The sequence below is a fragment of the Plasmodium brasilianum genome, chromosome 4 (genome assembly GCF_023973825.1).
Source record: "Plasmodium brasilianum strain Bolivian I chromosome 4, whole genome shotgun sequence".
Taxonomy (NCBI): domain Eukaryota; phylum Apicomplexa; class Aconoidasida; order Haemosporida; family Plasmodiidae; genus Plasmodium; species Plasmodium brasilianum.
This window is the reverse complement of record NC_090117.1, coordinates 910,001-932,087: the sequence shown is the minus strand read 5'-3', so window position 1 is coordinate 932,087 and position 22,087 is coordinate 910,001. Positions and strand designations below refer to the sequence as shown.

The 22,087-nt window shown below is 28.8% G+C and overlaps 6 protein-coding genes across 6 annotated transcripts in view; 4 read left to right on the top strand and 2 right to left on the bottom strand.

The window, feature by feature from the left end:
• Nucleotides 1–654: 654 nt before the first annotated feature.
• On the top strand, nt 655–2,820 carry MKS88_001202 (uncharacterized protein; the record flags this gene model as incomplete). The annotated part of the gene is made up of 1 exon (XM_067219865.1): nt 655–2,820. One exon carries the CDS (start codon nt 655–657, stop codon nt 2,818–2,820), a length of 2,166 nt encoding a protein of 721 aa, XP_067075129.1.
• A 1,630-nt stretch (nt 2,821–4,450) lies between these two features.
• On the top strand, nt 4,451–6,395 carry MKS88_001201 (RNA-binding protein; the record flags this gene model as incomplete). The annotated part of the gene is made up of 6 exons (XM_067219864.1): nt 4,451–4,538; nt 4,741–4,841; nt 5,052–5,136; nt 5,222–5,365; nt 5,834–6,062; nt 6,287–6,395. 6 exons carry the CDS (start codon nt 4,451–4,453, stop codon nt 6,393–6,395), a joined length of 756 nt encoding a protein of 251 aa, XP_067075128.1.
• A 356-nt stretch (nt 6,396–6,751) lies between these two features.
• Nucleotides 6,752–7,746, bottom strand: MKS88_001200 (PH domain-containing protein; the record flags this gene model as incomplete). The annotated part of the gene is made up of 3 exons (XM_067219863.1): nt 6,752–6,801; nt 6,956–7,127; nt 7,609–7,746. The coding sequence occupies 3 exons, from the start codon at nt 7,744–7,746 to the stop codon at nt 6,752–6,754; spliced, it is 360 nt and encodes a 119-aa protein (XP_067075127.1).
• A 1,948-nt stretch (nt 7,747–9,694) lies between these two features.
• Nucleotides 9,695–13,561, top strand: MKS88_001199 (uncharacterized protein; the record flags this gene model as incomplete). The annotated part of the gene is made up of 4 exons (XM_067219862.1): nt 9,695–9,715; nt 10,120–12,981; nt 13,162–13,276; nt 13,482–13,561. 4 exons carry the CDS (start codon nt 9,695–9,697, stop codon nt 13,559–13,561), a joined length of 3,078 nt encoding a protein of 1,025 aa, XP_067075126.1.
• Nucleotides 13,562–14,466: 905 nt separating this feature from the next.
• MKS88_001198 (DNA repair protein RAD2) lies at nt 14,467–19,512 on the bottom strand (the record flags this gene model as incomplete). Its single annotated transcript, XM_067219861.1, has 1 exon — nt 14,467–19,512. The coding sequence occupies one exon, from the start codon at nt 19,510–19,512 to the stop codon at nt 14,467–14,469; it is 5,046 nt and encodes a 1,681-aa protein (XP_067075125.1).
• Nucleotides 19,513–21,599: 2,087 nt separating this feature from the next.
• Nucleotides 21,600–22,087, top strand: part of MKS88_001197 (cysteine desulfuration protein SufE) — a gene marked incomplete at both ends in the record, with an annotated part of 1,656 nt that continues 1,168 nt past the window's right edge. The window contains one exon of the mRNA XM_067219859.1: nt 21,600–21,941. Coding sequence (XP_067075124.1) covers nt 21,600–21,941 — 342 coding nt within the window. The remainder of the gene's footprint in view (nt 21,942–22,087) is intronic.

Genomic DNA, 22,087 nt, shown 5'->3' with positions numbered 1-22,087 from the left:
TCTCCTTACGATAAAATGAAATGAACTTACAAAAAATAGGAGAAGTGGAGAATCTCCATTAATGTTATTGATTTATCTAAGAGGTATAAGCTTTTGCGAATATCTCCCGAGTCCGCACATTTGGACGCTAGTATGTGTGCATATGTATACATGTGTATGTGTATATGTGTACGCGTACGTACTGTGCATGCGTATATTCATATGTATATGCCTTTCTCCCCCCCCCCCATTTTCATAACTCCTTCATTTAAAACATTCAATAATTCGCTTAAGAAATTTCTAAGAACTGAAATTGTATGTCATATATGCACATACATATACAAATACACATATACAAATACACATATGTAAACGTATATATGTGTACCTAGCAGTGCTGCTATACTGACATACTACTGTATCGCTATACTGCTATACTGCTGCACTGGTGTTCGCTCGTTATAAATAAAATGACTAATGTGTAAATATTATAAGGGACAAGTGCCAAAGAACGTGAAACGGAAAGAATACACAAGGGGGATGCTCCATACATTTCCATGTACTCAAGTATAAGCACCCTCACGAACATACACGAATCGTAGCTCTTATGGACTGTACTTCCATCCAGAGCTGCTCTTCCCACGAAGCCAAACCCCTAAATGAAAAAAAAAAAAAATGGGGTTTGTAAAGGCAGAGGAGTTCATGAATCACTACATGAGAGTGAACCGAGAAATAAAAGAGTTATCAAATAGGAAAAATGAAGAATTCAAATTTAATATATTTATATTTTATTCTAACAATATTGACTCAATATGTACAGAACATATATTACATTTTCATAAAAATTTAAAAAAAGATATTAACATATTCAGTTATGCTATAGAAAAAAAAGAAGATATGACAAAATTTTTTAAAAAATATGATGATATATATTCCAAAAATAAAGAATATTACAGAGATTATTTCTTTGCAGTAATATTAATAGGTATATGTTGTCACATAAACACAGATATTAGTATTTATGAGTCTATTGAAAACTTTTTTAGTAAAATATTAGGAAGGAATTACTTGGATTATTTGAAGTTTTTCGTTATAGATAATAAGAGACCTTTTCATGAAATTTTTGCAAACAGTGATAAATGGGACTTGGTACTGAACGAGGCAGAGCTCAATGAAATTATGAGTATATACAGTAGAAGTGAGAAAGACGGGGGGAGAGGCGGCGAAAGAGATGAAAGAAGTGGAGATGTACAAGATGATACGCGTGGAGATGTACAAGAAGATACGCGTGGAGATGTACAAGAAGATACGCGTGGAGATGTACGAGGGAATGGACGGCGAGGTGGATGTGAGTACCCGTTCCCTATCTACGATGAGAATGCTAAGCGGAAAGGGAAGGGGAGGAACGTCCCTTCGAGGCTATATGATCATAGTGCAATAATTAAAGAAGAAAACAAGTGCCTATGCTTGATGATATATCCCTTCGTACAATGCGTAAGTGAAGACGATTCTTCCGCCATAATTTTTATCTGTAGTATATCACTCATATCATATTTAAAGACGGATCAAATAACATATGACTATTATAACAAAGAAATAAAGAATTTACATGAAGATTCATTAAACATATCTAATGGACATTTCATTTCCTTTGATTCGGAAAGGGGATTACTACCCATGTTATCATTTATCTCGTTAAATGAATCACTAGAAATTGATGAAAGGATATATATATACGATCATAAAAATGTAAAGAATACTTTCAATCAAATAAGAGCAATGTGTCATATCGAAATAAAAGAATTTACTGGTAATTTTAGACAATTAGATTTAAAAAAACAAAATGAAATATTAGTAAAACTAAAAAATTTTATAAAAATTATAAAACCAATGAATACTTTAGGATGGAAGAGAAGAACTTATGTACTTTACAATAGTGATAGTTTCTATTTTATGATCATACTTATACATATATATATTAATAGAGTAAAAAAAATGGATACATATTTATATAATTGTCTCAAAACATCCGATTTCTTATTTAATATTTTTAAAGATAGACTGAAACAATGTGAAATCTATGATAAACTTATTGAAAAACATTTACATCGAAATGCAGCTAGCTACTTAAGTATATTAATTAAAAAAATTATGGAGAGTAATAAAAAATCTATTACTATTACTTCTGCTTTTAAAATCTATATGAACATTTTCCAAACAGCCAAAAATTCCTATAATCATTCTTTTGAATTGAAGTTTATTTCTAATATGTTCTCTTCATTCCAATCCTACTGCAATGACAAATATAAAACTTATCACCTCCTTGTTTGTCACATCACTGACTCTGATGAAACTATTATTTATGGCTTTACACCTTTAAATAAAAAAGACTATTGGCCTATTATTTTTTCCAAAATTGCGTACTCCAATGCAGAACAGATTGATTATGATACTCTTGCCGATGTTAACACAATCAGACTTAGAAGAAACGACTTGAAGTTCATACTCGACGAGATCAAGGAAGTCTTCAGGGGGATCATCAAGCATGAGCACAAGCGCGAAATAACCCAGGATGCTAGCACCACCGAGGAGGAAGTAGACGAAGCGGGGGAAAAGGACGAAGCGGAGGAAGAAGACAAAGCGGGGGAAATGGACGAAGAGGAGGAAGTAAACGAAGAGGAAGAAGTAGACGAAGCGGAAGAAGTAGACGAAGCGGAGGAAGTAGACGAAGCGGAGGAAGTAGACGAAGTGGAGGAAGTAGACGAAGCGGAGGAAGTAGACGAAGCGGAGGAAGAAGACGAAGTGGAAAAAGTGGAGGACGTGGACGAAAGGAGCCTGTAAAATGTATCTCCTTCAGTAGTGCATAGCGCATAAATGTAGAAACAGTTTCTTTTTTTTTTTTTTTTTTGCATATGTTTCTCATAATATGCACAGTGTAAGAATTATGACTCCCAATATCTTCTTCCTTTTTTTTTTTTTTCTTTTTTTTTTTTTGTTCGCCCTTTTCCTCCAGCATTTGTGTGTTTCTATTTTTGCTAATTTTTTAAAAAGCAATAATGATACTCAATTTATTAAAAATAATTAGTAAAAACGCACTTTGCCTTACACTTTTTTCATTAGCTCGACATAGTCATACATATGAATACATTTGAGCACATGTGTATATACCTATATATATATATATATATATATATATATATATATATATTTATGCGAGTCCGCTCATATACCAACGACCATTGTTTTTTCCCTTTTTTGTACTTATAAATAACGATTGTTCATTTAGCACTAAAACTTTTAATGTTAGTCAGAAAAATTTCCTTCTCCATAACATTTTAAAATTTGCATTACTATAGAAAATCGTTGGAAAAGTGAAGTTAAAAAGGTACCATATGGATACATGTATAAATACACATACTCTTCTCGTCATACGGGGCAATTTATTTTAAAACAGTTCATTAATGCGTTCTATTGCGCCCATACGTAACTATGCAAAAGAGACTACAAGAAAATATATAAGTAACGAAGCGTATCAAAGCATAACGAAGCATAACGAAGCATAACGAAGCATAACGAAGCATAACGAAGCACAACGAAGCGTAACGCAGCACTATTCAATTACTTAACTGTTTATTTGTTTATTTATTCATTCACTTATTTATCCATTCATTCGTTTATTAATTAATTTATTTTTATTTTTTTCCTTCTTTTTGCTAATTATGGAAAAGAAAAAAAAAAAAAAAAAGAATAAACACAAGTTGCAGTTTTATTTCAAAACACAAAATTTACTTACGGCATATCGTACTTCCAGTATTATAAATATATGTATCTGCATGATTGCATAGTCCTTTTTCCCAATTTAGCAAAACATAAGATGAACAATTTTTAAAGTATTAAAAAGGATAATAAATATTTGCTTATCTTTTTATGAACAATCATTTTTTTTTTTTTTTTTTTTTTTTACAATTTTGCATTACAAATTAAATATACTTTAATAAACTCCTCGTAAATGATGTTTTTGCTCTTTATTATATTACAATAGTTCAATTCCCCTTTTCATATTTCTTACTCATAAGTAATTCACAATATAAATATGTCTTTTAATGCCCCTCTTTTTTACTAATCTTTTTGGGGAAATAAAATTACTCATCATTATTTTCAAGATAGTATTATAGTCATAGCATCATTATATTATCCATTATATTATCCATTATATTATCCATTATATTATCCATTTTTTTTTTTTTTTTTTTTTTTTTACTATTTCATACCATTCAAAATATAATTACGCATACGAAAATTAGCTTTTGTTTTTTCCTTTTTTCCGCAAATCAATTTTTTAATTTTGTTGTGTATATATATATGTATATATATATATATATATATATGTATATATATACACATGTATGTACGTATATGTAATCATATATATATGCATGACTTGTGTATATATGGAAAGCACTTTTTCTAAATGAACCAAATTCTCAATAGCAACGGAACTATACTTTGCAAAAATATTCCTGTTGACATAAATCGATTTGAAATAACCGAAATATTTAGTAAATGTAAATAGTTAAATATATTTAATGAGACTAAAATATGAAGAGATGAAAATAGGGAAGAAAAAGGAATGTGTCTTTTTTGCTCTGCAATTTGGTGTTGCCATTTTTTCTCTTATTTCATTTTTTTATTTTTTCATTTTTTCATTTTTTTATTTTTCCCCTTTTGTCTTATTTTTCTCTTCCTTTTTCGCATTTCCAGATGGACCTTTGTTAGGTGAAGGTATTTATTTCGGGAAAAAAAGCAGTAACATGTTTTTTATAAAATATGTTCATTTCAAAGATGCTATAAAAGCGTACGAAGTAATTAGATAAATTATAAAAGAAATAACATAGCAGTGATGAATAGTTGATACATTTGTGCAGTTGTTATTTTATTTATTTTTTTCATTTTTTACTATCCTTTTCGTACATGTTGCTACCTCCCCAATAATGATGTTAAACCATACCTCTTATTTTCCCTTACGTATCTGTTCATTTCTCCCATTTCCTTTTCAATTTGCATATTATTAGAATTTGAAAGATAGCACAATATGCGAATACGATTTCAAGCTATCACTTAGCAAAAGCGACGAGATAAAATATAAAGCTATAAAAGGTAATAAGTACGTCTACATCCCTTTTTAGCTAATTTATGCGTGCACGAAAATGTACACATATACATATATTATTTATTTATGTAGGTATTCATGTAGGTATCTATGTAGGTATCCATGTAGGTATCCATGTAGGTATCCATGTAGGTATCTATGTAGGTATCCATGTAGGTATCTATGTAGGTATCCATGTAGGTATCCATGTAGGTATCTATGTAGGTATCCATGTAGGTATCTATGTAGGTATCTATTTATGTATGTGTGAATGTGTACTATATTTATGAATGTGAAATGGGCATGTTTTTACCCAATGTTATTTTGTTTAGTAAATATAACTGCCTTATTAATTTGTATTAAATATTACAGTGCTTTATTAGAAATCACTTTTTCAATTTGCAAAATTGTATCATGTATGGAGGGAAAATACTACAGTTCTTATTTATTTAATATGATATTTTATTTCCTTCTTTTTTTCCCTTATTTTTTGACATGCACAATTCGTACTTTTTCTTTTTATTTTTACATGTACAGATCATACATTTTCTTTTTATTTCTACATGTACAGATCATACATTTTCTTTTTCTTTTTCTTTTCCTTTTTTTTTTTTTTTTTTTACAAGCCATACTTTTTCTTTTCTTTTCTTTTTTACATGTACAAGTAATATTCATATTTTGATCGTTTTCCCCTTACCTGTTCAGGGAATAAAAAGGCAATTGAAGAATTAAAGAACATTTACAAAAATAATGAACAAATAATAGTTAACGATGACTTGACAAACGATATTATTAACGAATTAAATGAACAAAACTATGAGCTATTAAAAAAGAAAAAGAAAGAGAAAGAAATGGAGAAAAAAAAAGATAAATCTTTTATTTTAAATCTTCTAACCAAGGTTGAGGAACCGCAGGAAAACAAGGAAGATAACAAGTAGACAAAATGAATGAAATTAAGCAAAAAATACAACGCATAGAATGAACTGAAAAAAATACAACTAGACTACATAAAATCTATACAATTGTTTCTTAATTTGCTTAAACGATTTTGTCTTAGCAATTTAGGCGAAGGTACATATAATATATGCACATATATTTTATATACTTATTCATACACTTATATATATTGTAATTATTTATGTATTTTTATTTTTGTAGATTAAAAGAAGAGCTAAAAAATTACTTAAATTTAAATTGTTTGTGCTCATATAATTTTGACGAAAATAATAAATATGATAATTATTTAACTCCGACATTCCCAAATTAATTTGCATTAAAATTTCGGAATAACTCTCTTTTCAAAAATATTAATAAAAAAGGAATGAGAGAAGGGTGAAATAAAATTAATCGGAAAAGTGTCTTTAAAACTTAAGCAGTTTTTTCCTATTCATTCGTTCGTTCATTTATTTTTGTGTGTATGTTGTATAAATATATAAATATATATATAAATTTGCATTTTTAAAAAAGAATAATTAAAAAAAGATAAAAAAAAAAAAAAAAAAAAAAAAACACGTAAAATCCATAAAAGTGTATTTACGAGTTATTTGTTTTTTTGAAGTGTAAGGCCTTTTCGTTTTATTTTTAAATATATATATATATATAATTTTTTTTTTTTTTTTACTGTTATTCGCTCAATAAAACCGTAGGTTTTACCATCTGCTTGCTGATATGCTCTACAAAAGTAAAAAAGGGTTGACGAGAATATGAACAAGGTTAAAACTAAAAAATGAAAAAAAGAGACGTAAAAAGAAAAATAACAGAAAGGTATAAACACACACATAAACAAAAAAAAAAAAAAAAAAAAAAAAAAAAGAAAGAATTATTTACTTATCCATTTGTTTTTCTCATCCTTATCCAAGGTCACAAACAAAATCTTCCTGTTGTTATAACGTATGTTAAATAAATATATGTTGGTTAGATCTAACTCGTTTTCCACCAACTTTATCTTTCTAATATCTTCCATTGAAGTTAACTCGGTAAATTTGTTAAGGTACAATATCTGTGTATTCGCAAAAAAGGCATATACGTATGTTTATGTACATGTATATACATATATATATTGGCGACTATGTGTGTTTGTGTGTGCAGACCATTGGGAATATTTTTTTCAAAATTTTGTTAAACAAATCGATTGAACGATGTGCCATCTTTTCTAGTTCGGCTCATGTAAAAATAGGCTTTTCACAGAGTACATGACGTAATAATAATAATAAAACGTAAAATAGCAACAGTAATAATAAAATGCATAATAACAACAGTAATAATAAAATGCATAATAACAACAGTAATAATAAAATGCATAATAACACAGTAATAATAAAATGCATAATAACACAGTAATAATAAAATGCATAATAACACAGTAATAATAAAATGCATAATAACACAGTAATAATAAAATGCATAATAACGTTAGTTCCTATTTATTCGTTTTGTAACATCGCTTTACCACTTATATGTGCCTTTTTTTTAAAAATTACCTCTGTTGGCCTCTCCCCCTGGTAATACTGAGACTTAAAGGAACAAATGAAATTTTTTGTTAGTATCATATACCTTTTCCTTAACCTCTTCAAATATTTCGACTGCTTAAATACCCAACCTTCATTCACTATTTCCATTTTTTTAAAAAAAGAAAATAAAAAAAAATTTTATTCTGATTTATAAAGTAATGTACACTAAAGTGTGTAATAAAACTGTGTGACAAAACTGTGTGACAAAACTGTGTAACAAAAGGTTGTTCATGTAAAAAAAAAAAAATAATAAAATAAAATAAAAATAAAAAAATCTGTAAAGTGCCAAAAATGTATTATTACTCTCTAATGCAGTTCATCTAAAAAGAATAATATACTCATAAAACAAAAAAACAGACAAAAAAAAAAAAAAAAAAGAAAAAAGAATAATTATTCCTTTGATGTAAGAGGAGAATAAAATGCTCAAATGAAAGAATAATAAATTGTATATATTATTTATTAAACTATATTTTAAGGGATTAGCGGTCATATTTAAATAATAAAATTTTAAAATTTCCACAAAACTAGAAAAAATAAAATAAAATGATCATCATAAAATAGGATAATAGGAATGTTCTTGAACATTAATTTTTTTTATGATTTAACCAAAAAGAAAAAGAAAGAAAAAAGTAAAAAAAAAAAAAGAATAAAAAAAGAATAAAAGAGAGGAGAAAAATAGAGAAAAGAACAATTTTGACCAACACATATAACACACATTACATTTTTTAGATATAGTTTTCTATCGATGAATGTAAATTTACACTGTGAAATTTGTTCATCCTTGTGTTTACGTTGTATTGTACACATTTATACGCATACGTATATGTATACATGTACATATATTACTTCATATATATGCACATTGTTTGGGTAAGAACAAATAAAAATGCCTCAATAATCTCTGTAAAACACATTTTATAAATTATGCACATGGTGTATATATATATAATATAATGTAAAAATTTACCTTGAGGGAATACCTTGAGTAGCTAGAAAAAATAATTCTTAAAATCATTATTATTAAGAAGAAAATATTTATTTCCTTTATGTTCTCACACAACTTTCTCCCAGGTTCCTACGTAGAATATAACAATCCTCAATTACCAATTTTTTTAATGCACAACTACTATTCACACATATGCAGTTATCATACATATATATACATTTGTACATGTATGCAATAAAATATACTAGCGTGTACATGCTTTTTTTTTTCAGATCGAATGAATACCTTTTTTTTTGTACCTTATCATTTTTCACTTCAAAAAAAAAAAAAAAAAATGTGCACAAATATATTATATATATATATATATATATAATATGTATAATTTTATGTACATTAATATACATTTTCTCACCATGTTATCAAAATATTGCATTTGAAAAAACTAAAGTTTTTAATGCTTCTCTAAATTGTAAAACGAACATATATAAAAGCGTAATCGCAAAAGTATAATAAACAAAAGAAAAAAAAGAAAAAAAAAAAAGAAATAAAACCGCTTTAACCTTTATCTGAATGACAAAATACAACAATGCAATTTAATTCAAAAGTACATGCCCTTTATAACTTTTCATTTTTTACGTTATTCCCCTACGTTGTACGGAATATACAAACATAAACCACTTTAAAAGAGGAACACGCATACCCAAGCATACCCAAACATAGCATTCAACCGTTCATACATTCTAACATACATATGTATGTGAACTTATTTACATGCATATATTTATGAAAACACATTTTATACAAACGTATTTATACATGAATACGCATTATATATATTTTTTTGTATACCTTTTATATTCGTTTAAGCAGGATATAAAGAGAATTTACTTTTAAACTTTCGCTGGCACTTTTCATTCTAAACGATATATGATAATTCATTTATGATGATCAGCAAATATCTTGTGTATTGAATTATAATTATTTTTTTTTTTTTTTTTCTTCATATACAAACTTGTATGAACTGTACATAAATATACGTATATTTTTTTTTTTTTTTTTTTTTTCTGGAAACTTGAAAATTTTAAAATACCACCAAAGTGAAGAGAAATCATGACAGCAGAAGATAAAAAGGTAAACGAAGCTTATTTGTATATATGTGTATACATTGAATAAGTTTTGTGTACACACTTAGTACGTTTTGTGTGCGCTCTTAATATGTTTTGTGTACGCGTGAATATGTTTTGTGTGAACTGTGCATGCGTTTTGTGCGCTTGTAACTACGTTTTGCATGAACAGTTCATGCAGTTTGCCATAGTTTGCAACAGAACAGTGAAATGCATTTTTTGCAGACAATTTGAATATATCCGCCGTAGATATTTGTAGGCCCAATGGTGGATTTTCATTAATTGTTTGTTAGTCCACGTACATTTTGTACACGCATGTTTCTTTTGCATTATGTAGACTTCATTTTTCATTTTGCAGTTTTCATTTTGCAGTTTTCATTTATTTTTTTTTTGGTTGATCTTACCTCTCAGGCAGTCTCAATAAAAGTGCCGGTAAAGGACAAGGACGCGGAGGAGAAAAGAAGAAAGTTGAACAAAGTAAAAATAAAAAATGAAGAATTAAATGAAGAAGAAAAGAAAAAAAAGGAAGAACTGGAATTGCTAATTACAAGATTAAAGGACGATGATCCAAATGTAGTGAATTTATCTATCACATTATTAAATAAAGAAATTATCGACACAAGTGGAATTTTAACCTCTTCTTTACTAGCTTTAAAAGTATTGAAGTCTCATTATAATTCTTTGATAGATATACATAATGAAATGAAATTTGAGGAATGCAAGAGAAAGTTAAGCAACATGATTAGTGCATTATCAACAACTATAGGAGATGAAAATAATATCGTGAAATATATTATTTCTGGGAATAAGAAAGATCTAATAAACTATGGCCACGAGTATATAAAGAATTTAATTACAAAGTTACTGGCTGAGTATAAAAACTTAAAAGACGAGGACGCAAATGGAGCTGCATTGTCTAGCACTGCAAATATGACAAGTTCTGCTAACATGGCAAGTGCTGTTAACATGACCAATTCAAACAAAGTAGCTAACACCCTTAGTCAGATGTACGAATTAGTGAACATCGTCGTTCCCTACTGCTTTAATCATAACACGGAATACGAGGCTATAGACCTACTGATAGAGGTGGATAAAATTAATGATATATATTTATATGTTGATGAAAAATCGTGTGAAAGGTCAATATTGTATTTGTTAAATTTAACTCATTATAGTTCATCAACAGACGAATACTATAAACTAATGGAAGTGATATTACTTATATTAAAAAAACATAAAAAGTATGTGGAATATTTAAAAATATTATTAAGATTAAATAGAAGAGATAAAATAAAAGAAATTTTTTTTGAATGTGGTGATACTCTATTATGTAAACAGATGGCCTTAATATGTTCTAGACATTGTATACATTTAGAATTTAGTCAAGAAGAGATAATAAAATATAGTAATATGAATTTAAATGAAATATCTACTTTATCTTCAGGAGAACATTTATCTCCGATTTTTTTAAAATTAGCAAAAGATTTAGATGTAGAAGAACCCAAACTACCAGAAGATATTTATAAAATCCATTTAGAAGAAAAAAGAAATACAAATGCATGGGATTCAGCTAAACAAAATTTATCGTCTACATTTGTTAATGCATTTGTAAATGCATCTTTTTGTAAAGATAAACTAATGACTGTAAATTCCTCTTTATGGATTTTTAAGAATAAGGAATATGGTTTAATGAGTGCAACAGCATCTATGGGGTTATTACTAATGTGGAATCTAGATGAAGGTTTATCACAAATAGATAAATTTCAATATAGTACTGATCAATATGTAAAAGCAGGTTCATTAATGGCATTTGGGATAGCTTGTACAAATATAAAAAACGAATGTGATCCGGCATATGCATTGTTATCTGAACATATTGATGCAGAAAATACTTTAGAAAAAATTGGAGCTATATTAGGATTTGGATATGCATATGCAGGTTCGAATAGGGAAAATCTCTTAGATGTATTAATTCCTCCCTTAGTTGACAATGGATGTATTATTGATTGTAGTGTTTTTGCAGCTCTATCTCTAGGTCTAGTATTTGTTGGATCACAAAATAGAGAAATTGCTGAGTATATTATTGATACCATTTTGGAAAGAGAAAAAATAAATAATTGTTTAGATCAACCTATATCGAAGCTCTATGCAGTAGCTTTGGGTCTTTTGTTTCTTTGTTCAAGGGAAAAATGTGAAGCTACCTTATCCGCACTTGAAGTTATCAAACATCCGATAGCCAAATATATGATAGCAACAGTTGAAGGAATGGCCTTTGCGGGATCAAACGATGTATTGAAAGTGCAAAAGATGCTACAAGTATTGGTCGAAAAAAGAAACGACAAAAAGATCAACGGAGAAAATAAGGCACATAATAACAGTAGCGGTTCCATCGATGGTAAGATAACTAACGCAGAAAATAAAGGAGCAAGTATCGACAATAAGAAGATAAATACCGGAGATGCTGGAAAAGGCGTGAAGAGTTCCATTGAAGGAAAATCAGCTACAGGTAACAATAGCAGCAGTAATATTGGCGCTAACATTAGCGGAAATATCAGTGGAAATATGAACGGAAATATCAGTGGAAATATGAACGGAAATATCAGTGGAAATATGAGCGGAAATATCAGTGGAAACAATGGCATGGGTGGTAGCAGTCCAGTGGAAGACAACCTGGACCAGTGTGTTGCTATCCTAAACATTGCACTCATAGCCCTAACGGACGATATAAGCTCAGAGATGACTACTCGTATTGTTGACCACTTTTTACAATACTCTAGCATTAATCAAAAAAAAGCCGTTCCACTTGCTTTGGCCTTATTATTTACATCCTTTCCAAAACCAAACATTGTTGATATCTTGTCAAAATTAACACATGATCAAGATCCGGATGTAGCTTTGCATGCAATTATTTCCTTAGGGTTTGTTGGTGCTGGAACAAACAACTCTAGAATTGCTATTCTACTAAGACAATTGTCCACATTTTATTGTAAAGATACCAATGCTACTTTTGTTGTAAGATTATCACAAGGTTTACTGTATATGGGAAAAGGTTTACTTACTATCAACCCTTTGCATTCCAATCGTTCGATTATTAACCCCGTCTCCTTAGGATCTCTATTAATAACAATACATGCATGCTTGCAATTGAAGTCAACAATATTAGGCAAATATCATTATCTGCTCTATCATTTGGTGCCTTGTATTTATCCCAGAATGCTAGTAACAGTCAACGAAAATTTGGAACCACTTCCCATCTCTGTGCGCGTTGGACAGGTGAAGCTCGGGAAAAAAAAAAATAATAAATATATATTACAGCTATCACGAGTAAAAAATATAATGTATCTACTTCGCCATTTTTCTTTTTTTTTTTTTTTTTTTTTTTGTATATTCTATCTTTTCATGTATATTATTGGCATGTGCCTTTTGAATACATTTTCTCGACCTTTTTACCAGGCGGTTGATGTTGTTGGACAAGCGGGAAAACCCAAAACGATAACAGGATTTCAAACTCACGTTACTCCCGTTTTACTCTTGCACACAGATCGAGCGGAAATTGCCACCGAAGAATGTAACAATTTTTACGAAATAAAAAAAAAAAAAAAGAAAAAAAAATATCGAACAAGTGCATTTTAGAACATACTCCTCCACAAGTGAAGTGGCCCGTTATGCATATTTTTGTTCATTTAACGCATTTCCCAACCCTTATTTACGCATTAATTTATTTTATTTTTTTTTAATTTTTTTTTTTTTTTACACCCCCCTCCCCATTGAAGATATTCCAATCAGCGATACCCTAGAAGGAATTGTTATCCTCAAAAAGGACCCTAATTATATCCCACCAACTGCCAATTGAATGGTTGCGTAAACTATTCCTGTACAAATTGGTTAGCCACACGCACGGCAGGTGCATCAGTTACACCAATTACGGAAGTGTTGATCTACATACACTCAATGATATTTAAAAAAATCGACAAATTCATTTACAAATTCAAGTTTTTAAAAAATTTTTTTCATTCGCAGTTCACCACAAATGGGTGGCACGCGCATTCTGTATATGTTTCCCTACACGTATGCTTACATACACATATATATATATATATATATATACACATATATATATATATATATATACACATATATATATGCATGCATATATACATACGTACATATATACATGTAACCACGTACAATTGCGTGTAATCACCGCTAAAATTAAAAGATACTAAAATGTCAACTAAAAAATAACACGATAAAATTTGAAAGAAAAAATAAAAAAATAAAACGAAATAAAAAATAAAGAATAAAAAATAAAGAATAAAAAATAAAAAATAAAGAATAAAAAATAAAGAATAAAAAATAAAAAATAAAGAATAAAAAATAACAAATAAAAAATAAAAAATAAAGAATAAAAAATAACAAATAAAAAATAAAAAATAAAGAATAAAAAATAACAAATAAAAAATAAAAAATAAAGAATAAAAAATAACAAATAAAAAATAAAAAATAACAAATAACAAATAACAAATAACAAATAAAAAATAACAAATAACAAATAACAAATAACAAATAACAAATAAAAAATAACGAATAGCATAAATGCACCAAGCGGAAAAAGACGAAGATACAATAGGAAGGTGCACCAACAAGAACACGGGGTAAGGAAGCACGAGAAAATTTCCCTTGCGCGAAAGTGCCAAGTTTTATAAATGCTACAACTAGTAAGTACCCCACTCTCCATAACGACTACTGCTTTGTGTACTACTTCTTTTTCTTAGTGCTCCTCCTCTTCTTTATGTGGTCCAAGGCCCTTGTCATCCGCTTCGACTTAATTATGCCAGCGGGGTTAACATCAATCAAAGAGGTAATAGTCTGGTCCATTAAGCCACTTCCCCCCTTCGTTCTATTTCCACCCTTTGTACCGCTTCCCCCCTTTTTGCTTGCTCGAATAATGTCGATCAAATCATCGACACTCTTTCGCTTCCGCTCAATGATGGGAAAGAAATCTTCGATTTTGAGTTGGTAACTTCGAACCTTGATATCGTACTTAAGTAAAATAGGGTTAAGAACGTTAAAAATTTTTTCCTCAGGAATGTTGGTAGCAGTATTTAGAAATTTCGTAATATGGCTGATGTTTGGAAAATGCCATTCAAATTTTTTAATATCAGTACATACCTTGGGGTATTTAAAGCATTTATATACTTGTCTATCTGGGAAATTATTTGGAAATACCCAATTCAATTTATAATTTTTATGAGTTTCTAAAAAATGTTTTATATCATCATTATAGTTATCCATATTTATATCTCTAAAAGGATTAGAAACTATTTCTTTTAAAATTTTTAAATCATCAAAACTAGGAAAAGCTTTAATTATTTCTAACGCATTCACTATACCTATCCCATATACACCAATAGTATAATCACATCCACATAATAATGATATATTAATTAATTCTTCCTGATATAAACCTAGTTTATCTTCTATCAATTTCTTTTCATATACTTCTACTGTTTTTTTTCTATTAAAAAAATTTTTTATAATTGTCTTTCCACTAAATACTAATACATCAGAATCATCGCTTATAATAGCATCACAATAATTCTGATTATTTAAGTATGAACATTGAGCTTCTGCTTCACATGGAGACTGTACATATGGAATTCCAAAAAAGTTTAGCAATAGTTTAATATCATCATTCATTTCATCATTTATTTCTATATTGTTCTTTTTTAATTTTTTATATTCTTTTATCAACTCATCCTTTTCTTTATTCGTTTCGTTTATGTATGAGTCAATGACTTTACTATCCTCCAGATATTCAAAATATGCACAGTCGTCTTGGTCCATGTGCTGCACACTCTCACTCTGCTCGAAGTGTCTATTGCCATCTATAGCATCATCTCCACCGCCATCCATTTCTGCTGTAAATTTGTCCATCAACTCCTTAGTGTTTAGTATAAGTTCAAAATGACTTACTTCCTTTCCCACATTACTTATATCCCCTTTGTTTAATAACAAGTTATTAATTTCCTCTTTGGTAAGAAAACTTTTTCTACTCCTTACTTTTATCAATTCATCTGGAGCATTCATTTGTTTACCATCATCATGTGGACTTTCCGAAAAATGCTCATTAATACATTTTTTCTCCCCTTTAATTTCTTCATTTTGTTTACTCTCTTCACATTCTTGTTGGAACGCTAACTTATCAATCGATCTGTTAATTGGTTCGTAGTCCCCCTCCTTATCACGGTCAACTGGGCCTTTTGCTTCCATCTGTTGGTCTTCTAAAACATTTATTTTATCCTCTCTCATATCTGAACTTTCTTCTATAATTTTATTATTGAATCTGTTTTCATCTTCATCTTCGTAACCATATTTGCAGTTGTCAGTAGTGCAGATATAAACTTCGTTGTTCCCCCCTTTCCCTGCAGCACTTTCGCTTACATTGCTACTACAGCTACGAATTCTACTACCATCTAAGCTGTTGATATCCCGATCTGCGTTGCTCACACATGCAAAGACAACACCACCATCTTCATCATTTGCTTCATTGCCATCTTCATCATTATTATCTCGACTTACCCTTTCAAACGGGTCATCCATCGCCAACTCACTGACATCCATCTTTCTACCCCCATCAGGCAGTTCATCCTCATATGTTAAATCTATTTCAACATCTTGACCATGATGCAAGGCCCTATCATCAAAAACTTCCTTTTCCTGAACACTGCAATTTTCAAAGTCGTCATCATTATCTCCCTGAACATTATTATCATCATCAACAACATGAACAACATTATCATCATCATCATTATCATCATCATCATTATCATCATCATCATCATCATCAACATCAACATGAACAACATCATCATTATCATCATTATCATCATTATCATCATCATCATCATCATCATCATCATCAACATGAACAACATGATCACTGTCAACTTCATCATCATCAACGACAACATAACTAGATAACTCGCTGGATGCTCCATTTCTCCTCTCTTCTGTTCCTTCAATATCATGAATTAATGATGCTTCTTTTAACTGTCCACTTTCCCCGTTAGTCTTGTCTAATAGGACGCTTTTTATTTCATTGTGTTCACCTATATCCACAGCCTTCTCTTCTCCACATATATTTATTACCTCTCCATAAGGGGCATTACTTACACTTTTCCTATACCTCTTACTCGATTCACATTCAACATCAATTAGATCAATGTACTTAACTGCTTCCTTTTCTCTTTCCTGATTACACTTTGGAATAAATTTATCATCACCTGAACTGTTCATGTTTTTTAAATCTTCCTTCTGATTTACAACCACCATGTCCAAAAAATCGTTACCAAAAATTTCCTTATCATCTAGTAAGAGATCTTTTCTAAATTCGTTTTCCATTTTTATGAACGCTTTTTTTTTTTCCTCTTCAGTTTCCTCTTTTTTAAAAATACGCATTTGAATAGTCCGTAATTCTACACCTTTATTCCATTCTTTTGTATTACAACTTTCATCTATTTCTCTGTTATGTCTTTTCGTGTATTCGTCATTACCAGCCTGTGATTCTTCCTCCGCTACATCCATAGTTACTGCTCCTTCCCCTGCTCCTATCTCTATCAATGATACTACCCCCATTTCTTTCTCTCCCCCCTCCTCCTTAATGTATAGGTCCTCATAAGCGCCACTCTGATTCTCAAAGTAGCAATTATTAAGTATATCATTTATATATTTCTTCCTCTTCCTTTTCTTCATCTTTTTAATATCATTATAATCCCTAATATGCAAACTATCAAAACGTTTGGACAGCTCTTTATTTATAATTAGTTCCCCTTCCACATTTTGAATATTCTCGGCCATTTTTATTTTTAATTTTTCTATTTCGAAATCTGTTTTTATCATCCTTACATAAGTTTCTAATTGCACTTGTGAAAATATGTCCATGTTATCTTTAGATTTTATTGCTTTTATTCTATTATCTGTATACCACTCTTCCTTTATATCTTGTAGAATTTGATACTGCAATTTAATTGGAAGCTTTTCAAATATTTCTTTATTAATTTCTTTAAACATGGGTATTTTAATTTCCTCATTATTTACATAATACACTTTGTATTCATCCTTGCCATCTAGGAAAAGGTTGGAACTGCTAATAGTAGATGGCAGTTCCAGTATGTTTATGTCTTTTTTCCCCTTCTCTACATTAGACCCAACGCTCTTTTCACTGGGCCTATCATCCGAATCAACGTCAGCTCCAACGTTAACACCTACGTTAGCAATGGCTTTTGTGCTATCACCTGCATTAGCACCTGTGCTATAGTTATCTCTTGCTACCGTCCTATATAAAGTATCATTCGATGAGTGTATGTGCTCTATGTCGAACACGTTACCTTCTCCTGCACTATCATTATTATTTCCATCGTAATTGTAACTACTATTGGAGCCGCTACATTCACCACAATTCTCAACCCTATTCTCTTTGCTACCTCCCGTGTAGTAACCTGTTCTTCCGTGCATAAAATCGTCTCTCCCCTTTTCGTCGACCTGTACCATAGTTCCAACAATGTTTGATGAAGTGCCATATTTTTTAAAAGTTATATTGTCTGTGTTTCCCTTACGACCATATTTTCCATCGTTTACCTTTAACCTTTCTGTAAACTCCATAATGTCCGTATTATAATTGCTTATATCAATAATATCTACCGGTCTTCTCATACATAAAAAGCCTTTAAAATTTTTGGGAATGTTTTCATAATATTTCTTCCTAGCAATGATTTTTTTTCTTACAATTTCTTCGTTTATTTCGTTATCAATGTTGTTAGCATTATCATTATTCCTAATAGCGGGTATTTCCTCATTCTCACTGGCATTGTCATTCTCATTGTCATTCTCATCCTTGTCCCCTTCATTATCATTATGAACATCACTATCACCATTTTCCACATCTACGTGGTCCTTACCACACATTTCATTTTCCTCCGTTCGCCCTGAAGTTTCCATCGTGTCTTTTTTTTTCTCCACCTCTTTATTATCATTCGTTAATCTGCTTCTATTCGACACTTCATTCTGGTCACTCAGTTTCGTAAGAATATCCATATCAGTTAACGTAAACACTTTATTTTGTATTTTTTTTAAATCATCATCATTACAAATACTCAAAACATCCTTCACACTTACTTGAACATTACCAACCTGTTCAACCATACTACTTAGAGATGCATCCTTTTCTTTAATGCTGTCATAAATTTCTACTAAATTATTAGATGGAGGTGCTGTATAATTCGTTATTCCATTTTTATCAAGAGCACCTTTTTCATACTCCATTTGCCTGTTTGACGTGCTTTTTTTATTTTTCAAAGATTTTAATAATGTTCTTTGATAATAATTATAAATTAATTTTTCGGCAGTTTTCTTAAATCTTTCTTCATGATTTCGTCTTTTTATGCTTCTTTGAAATATAGTTTTTCTTTTCAGTTCAGGTGGATTCCCATCAAATACAAAAATGGGTCTTATGTTATAATAAAGCAGTTTACATATTCTTAAAAAAAAAAAATATAAGTGTGCTTTTTTTAAACTATCTGTTTTAATTTCATTATTCATATTTTCAGAAAAATCTAACCACAAATCATTAAAAATACCTAAATGATCAAAGGAATTATTTCGAAGTACTTTCATATTATTTGCATATGTCAATTCATATAGCCATATACTTACATCTATTGCTATTCTTTTCCCTGTAAAAATCTCAGGATTTACCCGAACCCCCACAGGGGATACTATCGACCAAAGGCCTTTCACTCCCATCTTTTTTTGAGCTAATTATAAAGGTCTCACCTTACACGTTTTCCCACTACGCCCTTTACTTCGGCATGCCTACTCATACACAAACAGATACATACGTACTGGCAATAAATAAAGACATAAGGACAAACAAACGTGCAGACATACGTACAGGCATACATACATACAAACAAAAAAACAAACAATCATACGTTTGTATTTTTTTTTTTTATTTATTTTATCTGTACTTGAAGATTAAATGCGTAACTATATACAAAGCGTTTTACTCGAACTTAATAATAATTCATAGGAAATTTAAAAAAAAAAAAAGAAAAAAAAAGAGTACATTTTACAAATAAAATATACCAATTAAAACTTAAAAAAAATTATACATATATATTTAAAAAGAAAAAAGGAACCTTCTCTATTTATATCATATAAATGCAATACGCACATCAATAAAAGGCATATAAAAAAATATACTGAATATGTTATAGGGACTAGACATCCAACAATCTTGTCCCTCTGGAAAAAGCTATCAAATGTAATTAAATATGTGCACACGTATATATATATATATATACGTACGTATGTACATAAAACCCATCAGAACACGAGCTCGTACAAATATATATATTTTAAATGATTAAAAAAAATTAAGCTTAAACGTTTAAATTTTAAAATAAAAAAAAAAAAAAAAGAGAGGTTACATTATATAGTTTCAAAATAAATACATTTTTGTGATTTTTATTGAACTTTTATTTGTATTTTTATTTGTATTTTTATTTTTAATATTATTTGTATTTTTATTTTTAATCTTAATTTTATTCTTATTTTTATTCTTATTTTTAATCTTATTTTAATTCTTATTTTTATTTTATTTTAATTCTTATTTTTATTTTATTCTAATTCTTATTTTTATTTTATTTTAATTCTTATTTTTATTTTATTTTAATTCTTATTTTTAATCTTATTTTAATTCTTATTTTTATTTTATTTTAATTCTTATTTTTATTTTATTTTATTTTTTTTTTTTCCCATTTTAATTGCTGACTTGGTTAGAAAAAAAAATTAGAATAAATTATTGCCAGTTCATGTCGTATAGATTTTTTGTTACGATATCTTATTTGCTTACCCATCCCCCAAAAGAAGATTTTTATTTTCATATATATATGTTAATATATTAATCTATGCATCTATTAATCTATATATATTTTTTTATATTTATTTACTTATTTATTTGTTTATTTGTTTTTCTCTTTTTGTGTGTGCCTCCTTTATGCTTTAAATTTCGGATTTTATATGTATTGTTTATACAACGTTATAAAAAATGGGAATGTACGAAAAAGAAAATTTTTTTTTATTACGTGTTCATACAATTATTTAAATAGATTCGAAAAAATTATGACTTGTTCACACAATAGTTTCTCCCTCTACATTTATTTATAACCACAAAGTAGTGACATGTAATAATACACATCATGTGATGTTATGTATATATATATATATATATATATATATATATATATATATATTTACAATGTGTGGGTAATATTGTAACACCTGTTCCTTTTCCAGTATATCAGCCTATAAATTATTTTAATTACATTTTGTCGCTTGAATTATTCTTATTTGTTTGCTTGTTTGTTGTTTTTTTTCTTTTTTTTCATATATTTTTCTTCTTTTTTGATATTTTTTTCTTCCGTTTTACTTCCTTTTTTCTTCCGTTTTTCTTCTTTTTCTTTTTTTCTTTTTTTCATTTTTTCCTTTTTCCTTTTTCTTTTTCCTTTTTCCTTTTTTTTTTTTCCTTTTTCCTTTTTTTTTTTTTTCCTTTTTCTTTTTTTTCCTTTTTCTTTTTTTTTTCTTTTTTTTTTTTTTTTTTTTTTTCTTTTTTTTTTTTTTTTTTTTTTTCCTTTTTCTTTTCTTTTTTTTTTTCGTTTTTCCTTTTTCTTTTTTTTTTTTTCCTTGCATTATTTGTAAAAAATGCGCCTTATGAATATCATTCATCGAAGTGAATCGAACTCCTTTCTCTCATAGTATATTTTTAAAAAAATCTGCTTTAAAAATGATTGACTGTTCTTAGTGTTAATAAACTCACGCTGCTCCAAAAAATGAATAGTAAGAAAATAAAAAAAATTTGCTTTATATATATACAAATTATTATATGCTTATGTTCAATTTTAATTAAGTCTATCAAAAATGGAAAATATATGAACCATAATACTAACAAAGAAAATATCTTAAGAATTACAAAAAAAGGAATTTTATTATATAGAAAAAAAAAAATACAAAAATCTAAACACGATTCATTGTTATATATAAAAAATTATAAACTAAGAAATGGGAAAGGCAAAAATGTTTTAAAGGATATCTTTAACCAATTAGTCGGAAATCAGTCTCCTGAAAATTCAAATATTGAATACTATAACTTAACGCCAAAATTAAAAAAAACGGTTCAGTTTTTTCAGTCAATTCCTAATAACCCGTTTCACAAGTAAATATAAAAATAGATAGCAGTGTGTTACCAGAAAAGAAAAAAAAAAGAAAAGTGCAAAATGGAATATGCATTATATATACATAATTACAACCTGTTTGGCGC